At 39.8% G+C, this 13,512-nt stretch overlaps 1 protein-coding gene across 5 annotated transcripts in view; it reads right to left on the bottom strand.

Moving 5' to 3' along the window:
- Window positions 1–13,512, bottom strand: part of ascc3 (activating signal cointegrator 1 complex subunit 3) — a 159,938-nt gene that overhangs the window by 61,662 nt on the left and 84,764 nt on the right. For all 5 annotated transcript variants that reach the window (XM_046847275.1, XM_046847273.1, XM_046847272.1 and 2 more), the window contains exons 12-13: window positions 12,321–12,497; window positions 11,037–11,108 (exon numbers count right to left, since the gene is read on the bottom strand). In XM_046847275.1, the coding sequence (XP_046703231.1) occupies window positions 11,037–11,108; window positions 12,321–12,497 (249 nt within the window). The remainder of the gene's footprint in view (window positions 1–11,036; window positions 11,109–12,320; window positions 12,498–13,512) is intronic.

Here is a 13,512-nt window from a genome sequence, read left to right on the forward strand (position 1 = left end):
TTATGTGTTCCCACTTTTTTAAATAAATGGTGCTGAATAAAATCATGTATATTAATCATGTTAAGCAGAACAAACGTCACTAGATTTGGCTTTTTGAATCATTTATATTGCACTATGACTAAGGAAAAAATAGTAGAACAACCCCAAACTGTATGTTTTTTTTTTCCACTTTTCTACTTAGAAAGGGCTGCGTTTCAGCACGAACGCTCCGATTCAATTCTAATGAAATTCCAGAGATCTCGATAGGACGTTTGAATTGGATTCCAGATTCATATTTTAATACAAACACAATTTGGAAATAGTTTTTAAAACCTGTCGTGAAAACACCTTGTTCACAAATAGCAAAGTAAGGAAAGGAAACTATGATGGCCACAGACCTATATATTGATCAAACATAACATTATAGCATTATAACATTTTGACAGGTAAAGTGAATAACACTGATCATCTCTTTATCATGGCACCTGTTAGTATGTGGGCTATATTAAGCAGCAAGTGAACATTTCTGTGTTAAAAGCAGAAAAAATGGGCAAGCGTAAGGATTTGAGTGAGTTTGAGTAGGGCCAAACTGCGATGGCTAGACGACTTGGTCAGAGCGTCTTCAAAACTGCAGCCCCTGTGGGATGTTCCCGGTCTGCAGTGGTCAGTATCTATCAAAAGTGGTGCAAGTAGAAAACAGTGGTAAACCAGCGAAGGGGTCATGGGCATCCCAGGCTTATTAACGCATGTAGAAAGCGAAGGCTGAGCCGTGTGGTCCGATCCAACAGACGAGCTCCTGTATAATTTTTTTTTATTGCCTATGTGCTTGCAGCCACACTGTTCTGTAAGCAACAGTATGGCTTTATGCTGAGGAAGAGCACCACAGACGCATTACTTGCTTTGAGAATGTTGATGGAGAAGTACAGAGAAGGTCAGAAGGAGTTGCATTGTGTGTTCGTGGATTTAGAGAAAGTGTATGACAGGGTGCCGAGAGAGGAGTTCGGTATTGTATGAGAAAATCAGGTGTGTCAGAGAAGTATGTGAGGGTGGTGCAGGACATGTATGAGGGCAGTGTGACAGCAGTGAAGTGTGCAGCAGGAACGACAGACTGGTTCAAGGTGAAGGTTGGACTGCATCAAGGATCGGCTTTAAGCCATTTCCTATTTGCAGTGGTGATAGTCCAGGGAGACTCCTGTCTGACCTGTCCATGATGTTTGCGGATAATATTGGTATTTGTGATGAGAGTAGGGAGCAGGTTGAGAAGAGCCTGGAGAGGTGGAGGTACATGCTGGAGAGAAGGGAAATGAAAGTCATGTGTGAATGAGAGGGAGGGCAGTGGAGTGATGCGGTTGCAGGGAGAAGAGGTGGAGAAGGTGGAGGAGTTCAGGTACCTGGGGTCAACAGTGCAAAGTAATGGAGAGTGTGTTAGAGAAGTGAAGAAAAGAGTGCAGGCAGGGTGGAGTGGGTGGAGAAGAGTGATAGCAGGAGTGATTTGTGATAGAAGAGTATCTGCAAGAGAGAAAGGAAAAGTTTATAGGACTGTAGTGAGACCTACGATGATGTATGGTATAGAGACAGTGGCATTGAGTAAAAGACAGGAGGTGGAGCTGAAGGTAGCAGAGCTGAAGATGTTGAGGTTTTCGTTGGGAGTGACGAAGATGGACAGGATTAGAAATTAGTTTATTAGAGGGACAGCGCATGTAGGACGTTTTGGAGACAATGTGAGGGAGGCGAGATTGAGATGGTTTGGACATGTGCAGAGGAGGGACATGGGGTATATCAGTAGAAAAATTATAAGGATGGAGCCACTAGGAAGGAGGAAAAGAGAAAGGCCAAGGAGGAGGTTTTGGGGGGGCCTAATGGGAGAAGCTGAAAGAAGAAGAAGAAGTGCTTGATCCACACTATATTAAATGCGAATGATTTTATTAACAAGATTTCCGTCATCTATTGGAAAAGACTGGTAATAATCAGATCAGCTAGGCAGTAGTACTTTATGTTAAAAAGTTTGCCGAACTAAATACAGAAAAATGTATTAATTTTTGGCTTATGAGAATCGATGCTGTATAGTGCAGAGATTCAAAATAGCATCTCTTATTAGAAAGTTCAACATTTCAACAGTACAAACACAGTGCAGGTTCTTCTTCTCGCTCAGCTGTAGACTCTGCACAGGCACACACCAGTATTTACTCTGTGTGCAGTCAGCAGTGTGAAACTGCAGCAGAATAAGGAGGTCAGATCACCTTGGTTTTCTCAATTCCCCAAAAGCCTGGGTGCTGCACGCTGATATAATAAACTGTGTCTTTACTGATGAAAAGGCCTGGGGAAAAAAATGGAACTAATACAGTCTACTCGAGGACACTCAGTTCCTGCAACACAACCTAATACAAAACTGAGACACTCACAGGCTCGTAGAAGCACAAAACACACAGATACTGGTTCCAGATCTACAGTAATAAGCAATTCATTTACAGTGTTCATCAATGTATGAAATAAAGATGCTCGGATTTTAAGGCAATTAAACATTACATCATGCAGAGAAACACTCAGATAAGATTCTGCATTATCTCCTTTAACTGCTCATGAGAAGCCTTACACTGTGTAGAGTTTCTTTATGATCCAAGATAAGGCTGAGCTTTAGCATACGAGTGTGATCAATCTAAATCTATTCCCTTTTCTCATTAGTTCTTCATGACATGAATACTATGGGTAATCTGTGGCTTATAAAGAGCATGAGCAGGTAAAATAAACAATATATCCAAATAAAAACATATGCAAATATACAATTTAAACAATTCTTGAATGGATTAGCCAAAAACACATTCCCCACATCACTACACCACCTCCACCAGCCTGAACTGGTACATTAACACAGAGATGGTGACTTTATTTGCCCATCATTCTGTACATGAGGGAGAGAGAGAGAGAGAGAGAGAGAGAGAGAGAGAGAGAGAGAGAGAGAGAGAAGCCACTAATACATATCCTCATTTATAATTTGATATTTAATATTTTTTATATAAATTCTTTTCTATATAAAGTTTTATTTTAAGGCAGTGACTTTTTTTTTTAAAGTAGAGAATTGTAAAGAAATGAGAGAATATAAGTAAATTTGAATAAGCCTAATTCAGAACATTTTTAAATGAAGAGCGGCTTCGTATTTTCATTAGAAGGCACTAATTTCACAAGCATATCGCTGCATATCGCAGTCTGAACAGCTGTATTAGGCATTGAACTTTTTTTACTACTTATAAGTTTAACCGGACTAGAAAACTTTGAAAGTAAGACTGCATTAGTTAAGAAGATTAATCTGTAGAGTATTTATTTTTTAAATATAATGAAATCATAAATGTGAGAAACCTTGGCAACTTTCATTTTAATATAATAGCAATAATGCAAATTTTCTTTCAGCCCGTGGCCCTCAATCATGTTTGGCCCTTCACAGAAAAGAGTTTGGACACCTCTGCATTAAGACAAGGCAGTTTTGGACAATGAATTCATGATGCTGGAGCCAAATTGTACTACCATCTTCATGAGGCAGCAAAAATTAAGACTCATCAGACCATTTCTCCAACTGGTCAGTTTTAATCAGCCTGCACCTACTTTAGCTCCATATTTCTGTTCTTGGCAGACAGGTGTGAAAATTGGATGTAGTGTTCGGCTGTTGTAGCCCCAAGGCGTATGGTTTAACATACTGTATTCAGTGTTCCGAGATGCTCTTCTGCTCATTACGGTTGAAAAGTGTGTTTTTGTATGAGTTTCCATATATTTGCAAAATATCCCAAATTGCTCAAAAAAAAAGTGGATTAGTGGATTTTACGAAAAATATATACTGCTTTTTTACCTTTTAACATTTTCACTTTTTTTTAATAAAAAAAAAATGTCTAGAAAAGGTCCAGGGACCTCTGCACCAAATGTTATTTAGTGGGTTGTTTTTATCATGTCGAAGCCTTGAGGAAGCAAAGGCTCAAGCTGTTACTGAAATCTTCCTTAAGCTTATTAATGCTCTGTCTGCCGGCCCAGGTCTCGACAGAGGAGCTAAAGGGGGTATTTCATAAAGAAAATTCCATCCATCATGCGCCCAGATGAAATTAATATATGTCACCGGCAGTTCTGACAATTTAATATCAAGCTGAGAGAGGAGCATCTCTCAATGGTGCTGTGGCAGCATGCCTAGAAATCACCAATCTACTGCAGATACACAAAACAGCCCCAGCTGCTTAAAACGGAAACCAATCAGCGTCAATTTTGATAAAAAAATAAAAAATAATAAAAACCCGGTTATGAGCGAATAGTATACATGAATCCTGAATTCAATGGTATTCTAAATAGAATTGTTCCACTTCACACATGGGAATGACAGTTGAGCTGTGCATGTGGAGGGCGTATGCACATTTTCTTTAAAAGCTCACCTGACCCAGGCTTTATTTGTTCAGACATAATGCAGCTTTGCTTTGCTAGTCATCTTATCTAAAGCTTACTTATTTTTACCTAGTGACAAGAAATTGGTTAAGCATATTAAATGTATTTTTTTTAATGTAAACTGTGTTGGATTCTTTATTTTTTTTTATGGGAAAAAACTAAACAAAAATCTTCAAAACATCATGTTCCTACTGTAACTTGCCCAGGACATTCTGCTCTACACAGAGAAACAGAGCGGCTATGCTTGAATTTGTTGGAATTTATAAATCAAAGCATACACCGGCTCTGACACTTCTTACATTGTCATCCCCGAAAGAATTATGAGCATCAGCACCTCTCTGTGTTCTGGAGGAACACGGTCAGGCACCGACATCAGCAGGCTGGTCACAATCACTGAGCTCCAAGATCACAATAAAACAGATGACGGTCCTCGCTAACAACAGCACGCTAGATAAAAGACGAGTCCTCGCTAAGAAGGAAAGGGAGTGTATATCTAGTACTCTCTCAGTCATGAGATTAATCCTTAATAAGAAGCTCATGGTAATGTTTTGACACTGGAGAGGAATCCCTCTAGCGTACATACTGGAGATTTATGGCGCATGTGTCTAGAGTAAAATGTGGCCCATTTCCTTGTTCTATTCGACCTGCCGAACATTAGCAGAAAATAATTTTCAAAGAGCCCATAGAACACTACGACTTAACAACCACACACGATATAGAATTCACAGCAGAATCACAGCATAGTGTCTGCCCTCATTCCCACTCATGCCTCTGTACAGTGTGGGTGGACTTACTTACATATCACAGTGCTGAAATGCTGGTGAAAATCTACACATCTGACAATCAGTCTTCTGTGTAAAATGATATAGAAACACTATGGGTTTTGGCCTTTATTCTAAATTAATGACTGGATGGGAAAAAAAAATCCAACAGAAAATGCGGGAGCACATTTGAAAACGCTACGGAGCACATTTGAAAACGCTACAAGCCTGCACTGCGTGCATGTATAAACATAAGACATTGTGGCCTATGTTTCCATCATTTGGTACAGTACTTTACATTCTGTTTCTTAAAATTGTCAATAAAAAAGCACACAGACAGACAACAGGTCACATGACTGTGTCACAAGACTAAAATACATCTTTCAGTCTATACAACAATGAGAAAATTCAATTTTTAATTTATCCATTTGAAAAGCTCGTCATTCGCCGGACAAAAGATTTCGTATCATTGTGGACAAGAGGCCAAACCTTTTTTTTTTCTAACATTTGTGCTTATTCAGATACAAGGGTGTTAGTACTTTCACTATGTAAATATCTTCCACTTCAACACATGTAAACTATATCGTCATGGAGTTTGCTTTGTGCATGTGGGCATTGTCATGCTGGAACATGTTTGGGTGAAGAGAAATTATATTTTACTGCATGCAAAGACGCTCCTATACAGTTTCCTGCCTCAAACCTTATAGTAACCATCCAAAAAAATTTAATAAAAAATGAACACCTGTATTTAACTAAGCAAATAAGTAAGAGCCTCCCATTGGATAATTACTGCATGGATGATTTTAATTTTGGCAACAAGTTATTTAACACTAACTGATGCAGTGAGTAGCTTGTGATTTCTTAAACAACCATGTCGGAAGACACGTACTGTAGTCGTGGAAAAGATGTTAATCTGTTTCAGAAGGGTCCGGTTTTTGCCGTGCATCAAGTAAAGAAAACATCTTGGGAGATTGCTAAAACTACAAAAATTTAAGAAAGACTGTCCAATGTATTAAAAACTGGAAGTATAGTGGGGAACCATCATCCTTGAGGAAGAAATGTGGTCGCAAAATATTCTCGAATGATCGTGAAATCAAAAAGTAAAAAAACAACAGTAGAACTCATGGCTATGTTTATTAGTGAAAGTAAGAACATTTCCACATGCACAGTGCCAAGGGAACTCAAGGAATTGGGACTAATCAGCAGTGTAGCCTTAAGAAAACCACTTATCAGTGAGGCTAATCGGAAAAAAGGCTTCAATTTGCTAGGGAGCATTAAGATTGGACACTGGATCAATGGAAGGTGGTCATGTGGTCTGATGAGTCCAGATTTACCCTGTTTCATAACGATGGGCGCATCAAGGTAAGAAGAGAGGTGGATGAACTGATGCACCCATCATGCCTAGTGCCTACTGTACAAGCCTGTGGGGGCAGTGCTATGATCTGGGGTCAGGTCTACAGTAGGTTCAGCAACGTTATGTGCCAAAACAATGAGGTCAGCTGACTTTCTGAATAAACTGAATGACCAGATTATTCCATTAATGAAATATTTCAAGACGACAATGCCAGAATTCATCAAACACAAATTGTGAAAAAGTGGTTCAGAGAGCATGAGACATCATTGCAGACTTTGGAATTGGATGGGCAGTGTATATTCTTCTTTTAGCTTCTCCCATTAGGGGGCACCACAGTAGATCATCTGTCTCCATACTTTCCCGTCCTCTACATCTGCCTCTTTCAAACCAACTACCTGCATGTCTTCCCTCACCGCATCCATAAACCTTCTCCTTGGTCTTCCTCTTTTCCTCCTTCCTGGTGGCTCAATCCTCAGCATTCCCCTACCGATATACCCCATGTCCCTCCTCTGCACATGTCCAAACCATCTCAATCTCGCCTCCCTCACCTTGTCCCCAAAACGTCCTACATGCACTGTCCCTCTAATAAACTCATTTCTAATCCTGTCCATCCTCGTCACTCCCAACGAAAACCTCAACATCTTCAGCTCTGCTACCTCCAGTTCCACCTCCTGTCTTTTACTCAATGCCACTGTCTCTAATCCATACAACATCTCAGGTCTCACCACAGTCCTATAAACTTTCCCTTTCACTCTCACAGATACTCTTCTATCACAAATCACTCCGGTCACTCTTCTCCACCCACTCCACCCTGCCTGTGCTCTTTTCTTCACTTCTCTAACACACTCTCCATTACTTTACACTGTTGACCCCTGGTACCTGAACTCCTCCACCTTCTCCACTGCTTTTCCCTGGAACCGCACACTGCCCTTCCTCTCATTCACACACATGTACTCTCTTACTCCTACTGACTTTCATTCCCCTTCTCTCCTGCGCGTACCTCCACCTCTCGAAGCTCTTTTCAACCTGCTCACTACTCTCACCACAAATCAAAATATCATCCGTAAACATCATAGTCCATGGAGACTCCTGTCTGACTTCATCAGTCAACCTGTCCTTAACCACTGCAACCAGGAAAGGGCTCAGAGCCGATCCTTGATGCAGTCCAACCTCCACCTACGGGCAGTGTATATTCAATACCTATAAAAACATTAAATACAGACAGAGCCTATGTAAAAAGTTTATAACGGTTAATGTTTAGCATTAGTTTTAGACTAGCAGGTCAAATAAAGAAAGTAGAGAACTATTTAGCAGTGCTAAAAGTATACTTCAAACAAAACAAAACTAAAGTAAAATAAAAGAGGAAAGCCTACTTTCTCAGTATAGTCTTACACAATGTGAAGCTGACTGTAATAGGTTTCAGCTTGTCTGAAATATTGTGCAGACTGCCTTTTAACCATCTGTCTATCACTTTTACTGTCTGCCTTACTGCTTTATCCATCTCACCAATTAGTCAACATCCCCATCACCTGTATATTTATACTGATTATATATATATATATATATATATATATATATATATATATATATATATATATATATATATAATAACTAACAAAAAAAAGGAATTCGTGTTTGAACCCAGTGCTGTAATATAATAACAACCATTAAAAAACCCACTGCGTTAAACATTTAGACGAACTCTACAATGCCAGCCATTCAGCTGGGAGTTATGTATTAAGTGTTGGTGGGCATGAAATGTTGGCTATGGTTTGAGAAGTCTGAAGTTTTTGAAGCAGATGGTGTAAATACCATGCTGTAATTGTAATGCACATTTTGTTAGAAATTCATATGATCTCTTACCCTGCCTCGGCCGAGCCTTTCACCATTTTTACTTACTTTACCACCTTAAGACAAAGATATTCAGGTAGCGTTTATGCTAATTAAATGAATTACCTGCAACACTGATCACTGTTGTGCAGCCGTAGCACTGAAAGCAAATGTTCATTACTTTTCATTGGCAATCATTCCCTTTTAATAGCCACAGGCCAAGAGTCAAGGATGCAATATGCAGTTTCTGAGTTATTAAGGATTTTACGTGATGATGTGCTGTTGCGTGCTCCGGGGCCAGAAGAAGGTAATTCAACTGTACTTTAATCCCATAACCTAAAGGACTGGACTTTAGATTTCTGCGCAGGGACTTATGACTCATGAACAAGCAAAGAGTTTTAAAAAACATTGTTCAGGTGAAAGTCTCACAGGCCGATTGTGGGGGCTTTATTATCACAAGTTTTCATCACTACAGACTATTGAGCATTTTTTAAATTGAAAAATGATTGAGTATTGACTGTCACGCAAGCGGGTAATGCGCCAAGCGCGCATGTGTGTGTGCGTGCGTGTGTAGGGGGACACGGGAAGCTCATTACTGTGAGCAGATGGGCAGAATAAGAGCGGGCTGAATTCACAGCTTTTCTTGTCCCTTTTGAGTTTGTGAGTGTGGGAGATAAAAAGACATAAGGGGCAAGCAAACATGCATGTACACACAAGCAAGCGAACAACAAACACACACACACACGTTTTTAAGTTATATCTCTAACTATATCTCTATAACTTTTTCTGTGGTCAATAATAATTATCTATGTGGAAAATTTGCCATTTTGGTGATTTGTTTTATTTCTTCATGAGGGTTTCTAATGAGTGACAAGTTTTTTTAAAGAGACGGTAACATTCAATCATGACAATGAAATGAAGAAGAAAAGAAGCAACTCTTCGCGCCATTACCGTTTTGCCCCGATTGATGATGCAATAATGTGCAACACATATGTTGCAGGACCTACACAGCGCAGTATTGGCCAATTTTGCGACTCAGGAAAGTGTGATGCAGGTAATGCATGCTGGAGGTTAATTAGCTATTCTGCTGCTCACACGAATACCACAAAGCTCTGCACTTCCCAAAAACTGGTTATACCAAAGTCTCCAATGTTTAAATCTCATCCTCTTATCATATTTAATTTGACTTATAATCCCACTATCCAGTGCTACCAGAAGAGCATGTGATTTCTTTTAAATCAGTTTATTCTAAAAAAAAAAAAATGTCTAATTTCCTTGGCATTATTCCCTCTGGTCTGTTCATTTTGAAACAAACCTGATCCTACATGACAATGCCTCTGTATACCCAATAAGATATGGAATGGAGTGGAAGATCTTGAGTGGCCTGCTATAGAGATCTGACCTCAACCCTATTAAAAAGTGTTGGGATTAACTGGAACGCTGACTGCACCCCAGGCCTCCTGACTTTACTAACACCTTGTGGCTGTAAATCTCCACAAGCCCACTCCAAAATCTAGTGGAACATCTTCCCAGAAGATTATAACAACAAATAGGGACTGAATGTGGAATGGGATGCTCAAAAAACACAAAAACTATTCAAGGGTGTCCATCTATATAGCGAATACAGCAAAAAGAAAATATAGGAGTAAAAAGATTTTCTCAGGCTGCCAAACACAACTGGTCATTTTCTTTCTTTTTCGTCGAATCTGTGTATATTTTGCACAAGCATGCTACACAATATAGAATCAAGCCCGTACCTTGGAAATGGAGTCATTATTTATTTTATCTGCCATGGACCCGAGCTGTCAGAATGACCAAAATAGACACCCTTACTGTTTACTCCTGTGCTAAAGAGATACGGACTATGTTTTAAGTCATTCAGTCTCTCGCTGACATCATTTACGTGCACGCTGATTTGTTACGTTTTTCACAGGTCACCTGCTTTCAAACCAGATGGGAAAAAGGCAAAAAAACAAACAAAAAACCTCGAATTTATATTGCAGCGCACCGTTCATTTGACAACAATCAAACTTCATGATTAGAGTTTGAATGGATGTGAATTGGCAAATGATTGACACTGGAGAGAAATCTGGAAAAACAAACAAAAAAAAACTCGAATTTATATTGCAGCGCACCGTTCATTTGACAACAATCAAACTTCATGATTAGAGTTTGAATGGATGTGAATTGGCAAATGATTGACACTGGAGAGAAATCTGGAAAAAACAAACAAAAAAAAAACCCTGTGGAAAAACAATCTCGGATCAAGCAGGAGGAACAAGCGAGTGAGCAGCAATTATAATTCTCTGGGCATGGATGTGGTGGGTAAGCGTCTTTTAGTTTAGTGATTTGCGCATCTCTGAAATTGAGTTCAGCAAGAGGTATGAGTCACAAGCTGCCCCGGAGTAGAGAAGTCTGCGAGATGCTAGAGAACAGACTGAGCCATGCTGGATCTGATTTAATAAGTCATTATCAGAATTTGGACTCGTACAATGGACATATCCAGACTCCAGGGCTTTTTCATTCTTTTCAATAAAACTACAATAAGCTGCCAAGAGATGGACTGTGTGGTGATTTTTTTTCTCCCCTTTTCTCTTCAGGGAAGCTTGTGCATGAACAAACCGTCCTTAGTACATGTGACTTTCAAGCTGTGGTTAATGATGACACTAGGGGGAACAAACAGACACACACAATACCTGATGTCCAGCTTTAATCTGCTGCAGTACTTTGTCGTAGCAGACCTCCTCCATGTCGTGCATCTGCTGAATCTAAACATGGAACACACAATACACAGATGTTGTAGGTTTTCAATGAAGACATTTTTCAAAGTATATAAAAGTTTTACATCCCTTGTTTTCTCATTGTTCTTGTTGCATGAAAAAATACTTCGCCTCACAAAAATAGTCCACTTGTGGCAAATCCAATCGATTGAGCACGATTTGGAAAAGGTCACATGCCTAACAGACAAAACTGCTTATCAGAGCAAAACCCAAGTCATGAGGTAAAAGGAACTGCAGCATTCCTATACAGGATTGTATTCTTTCGCAGATTTGTGCCTCGACACAAACAAATTTGCTGCATTTAAGGTTCCAAAAGGGCACCGTGGCCTCCATAAAGGGCCGTATTAAGCATCTGGGGAAGAAACCTTGGGAAGAGAGGGGTGCAGAAACCCAAAAGGCTCCAAAGATCATGTGTGAAGAAACAGAAGGTCAGTCGTCACTGAAAATCACCACTGATCTGGGCTTTATAGGAGAACGGCCAGCTGAAATTCAATTTACAGAATTTTTGCATAAGGCTACAAAATATAAAAGAGACGGAATATTGCCTTTTTAACAAATTACTTGTATAATATTCATTGTAGAAACAGTAAAATGTTTCCACATGGCTGATGATGTCCGATGAGCTGCTGCTCAAATTGTTTCAGCGCTTCTCTGCTGCGAAAAAACAAAAACCGCTTTTGTAATCACTAATCTAATGATCGGTATCATTAGAATTGGATTTAATTTGTAACTGTAAAGTCTGACAGTTCTTTCCAATCAGTGTTTTTTTTTTTTGTTTTTAAGTTAAAATCCATTTTTTTCTCTCCAAAAGTGCATTATAGGTTTTGGATGAATTTTAATGCACCAATGAATATATTTTTATCTAATAGTTTAGTTTGCAGCCAAGCAGAACTTCTACAGTACAGTGCCAGATTTTATTTCACTATTGATTAAATCATTCTTCACAACTTCTATGCATCCTTCAAGCAGGAAAATTAGGTCAAGACAAGAGCACAGCCCCAAACAGGGAATAATGTTAGGTGATTAGAAGGTGTGCCAGGGCTTCCACAGTGCATCTGAGAGTTCAGGACACATAGTCCATCATTGTAAAACCTTGTTATCAGGAAGCAGAGCTCCCATGCAAAAGAGATGAAGGCTGGCAGGTCTGCTGTCATGACACCGCATTTCATTTGAATAGTGAGATAAAAATGGTATCCATACCTTATTTGTGCTTTTAATTCCAACAAACGTTTGTCCAAGGGGAACAGGGCGGAATCGGCTGTCGAAGAAGAACAGGCCAATGTAGGGGTTCACATGCAGGAATGATGCCACGTCCAAGTAATTAGGCAGCGTGGCAGACAGGCCCAGGATGCGAATCATGCTCTGAGTTGACTCCACCTGCGCAAATAAACAATGTAGCACCAGTCACCGGATGGAAAGACAGATTTTTGAAAACACTGGGATTTACAATGCATTCCAAAACAGACAGGTGAGGCACGGGAACAAGCTGTTCGGCAACGCGGCGTGAGAATGATGAAATAGACTACGGCTTTATTTTAACTGGTGAGTGGCTCGTTACACGCTTTACATTTCGATAAAAAGAAGAAAAAAAGATCCGACTCCTTTGTTACAGATCTGATTATGAATATGAATAGCGTACGCAAAAGTCAGAATTTATTGAGCCGCTCGCTCAAACACTCAACAAATGCATTTTATAGGTTGATTGAAGCGACGTGGCACCGAGCGCGGGCCGTCACGTCAAGTGCACCGTTCTGCATTTCAAATGGCCACTAATGAACGAGAGCCAGAGAAAATGGACACTCACGATTATAAAAAGAGCAAAACAGAGAGAAAGCGACAGGGCATGAGTGTGTGTGCGCGCGCAAAAGAAAGAGAGAGAGAGAGAGAGAGAGAGAGAGAGAGAGCTCTATCCCTCCTGTTGTGTTCTTGACAAGGGAGATTGGTTAGACTTTTAATATGATGCACTAGCTGTCTTAGTAATCTAGATCTCTCACACCACTGAGTCACTGCCTGAAGGTATAAAGCAAAGCTAAAACACTCTCACATCTGGCAGTCAAAGTGAAAAATATATGGCAATAACACAGACCACTGTAACAATACACCACAAACAATTTCCACTAGATTCTTTTTTATCACTACTGATCATCTACCGAGCCGCTGAGAGCACCGTTCACCTTGACGGCCTCCAACACTAACACCTACACTCTTTATCCGTTTTCAAGCGTCAGGTGTTTCCGAACTGATTTAAGGCATATTGCTTTTTCATCGATGACAGAGTGACAGTAGAAACCCTTATTAAGGGTGCTGCACTGACTAAGAGCAGACAGTAGCTTATCAAGCTGCTTACATCTGACCAAGGAATTTTTCGAGTGTCACATTCTTTATTCCACTC

The sequence above is a fragment of the Silurus meridionalis genome, chromosome 4 (assembly GCF_014805685.1).
Source record: "Silurus meridionalis isolate SWU-2019-XX chromosome 4, ASM1480568v1, whole genome shotgun sequence".
NCBI classification, from domain to species: domain Eukaryota; kingdom Metazoa; phylum Chordata; class Actinopteri; order Siluriformes; family Siluridae; genus Silurus; species Silurus meridionalis.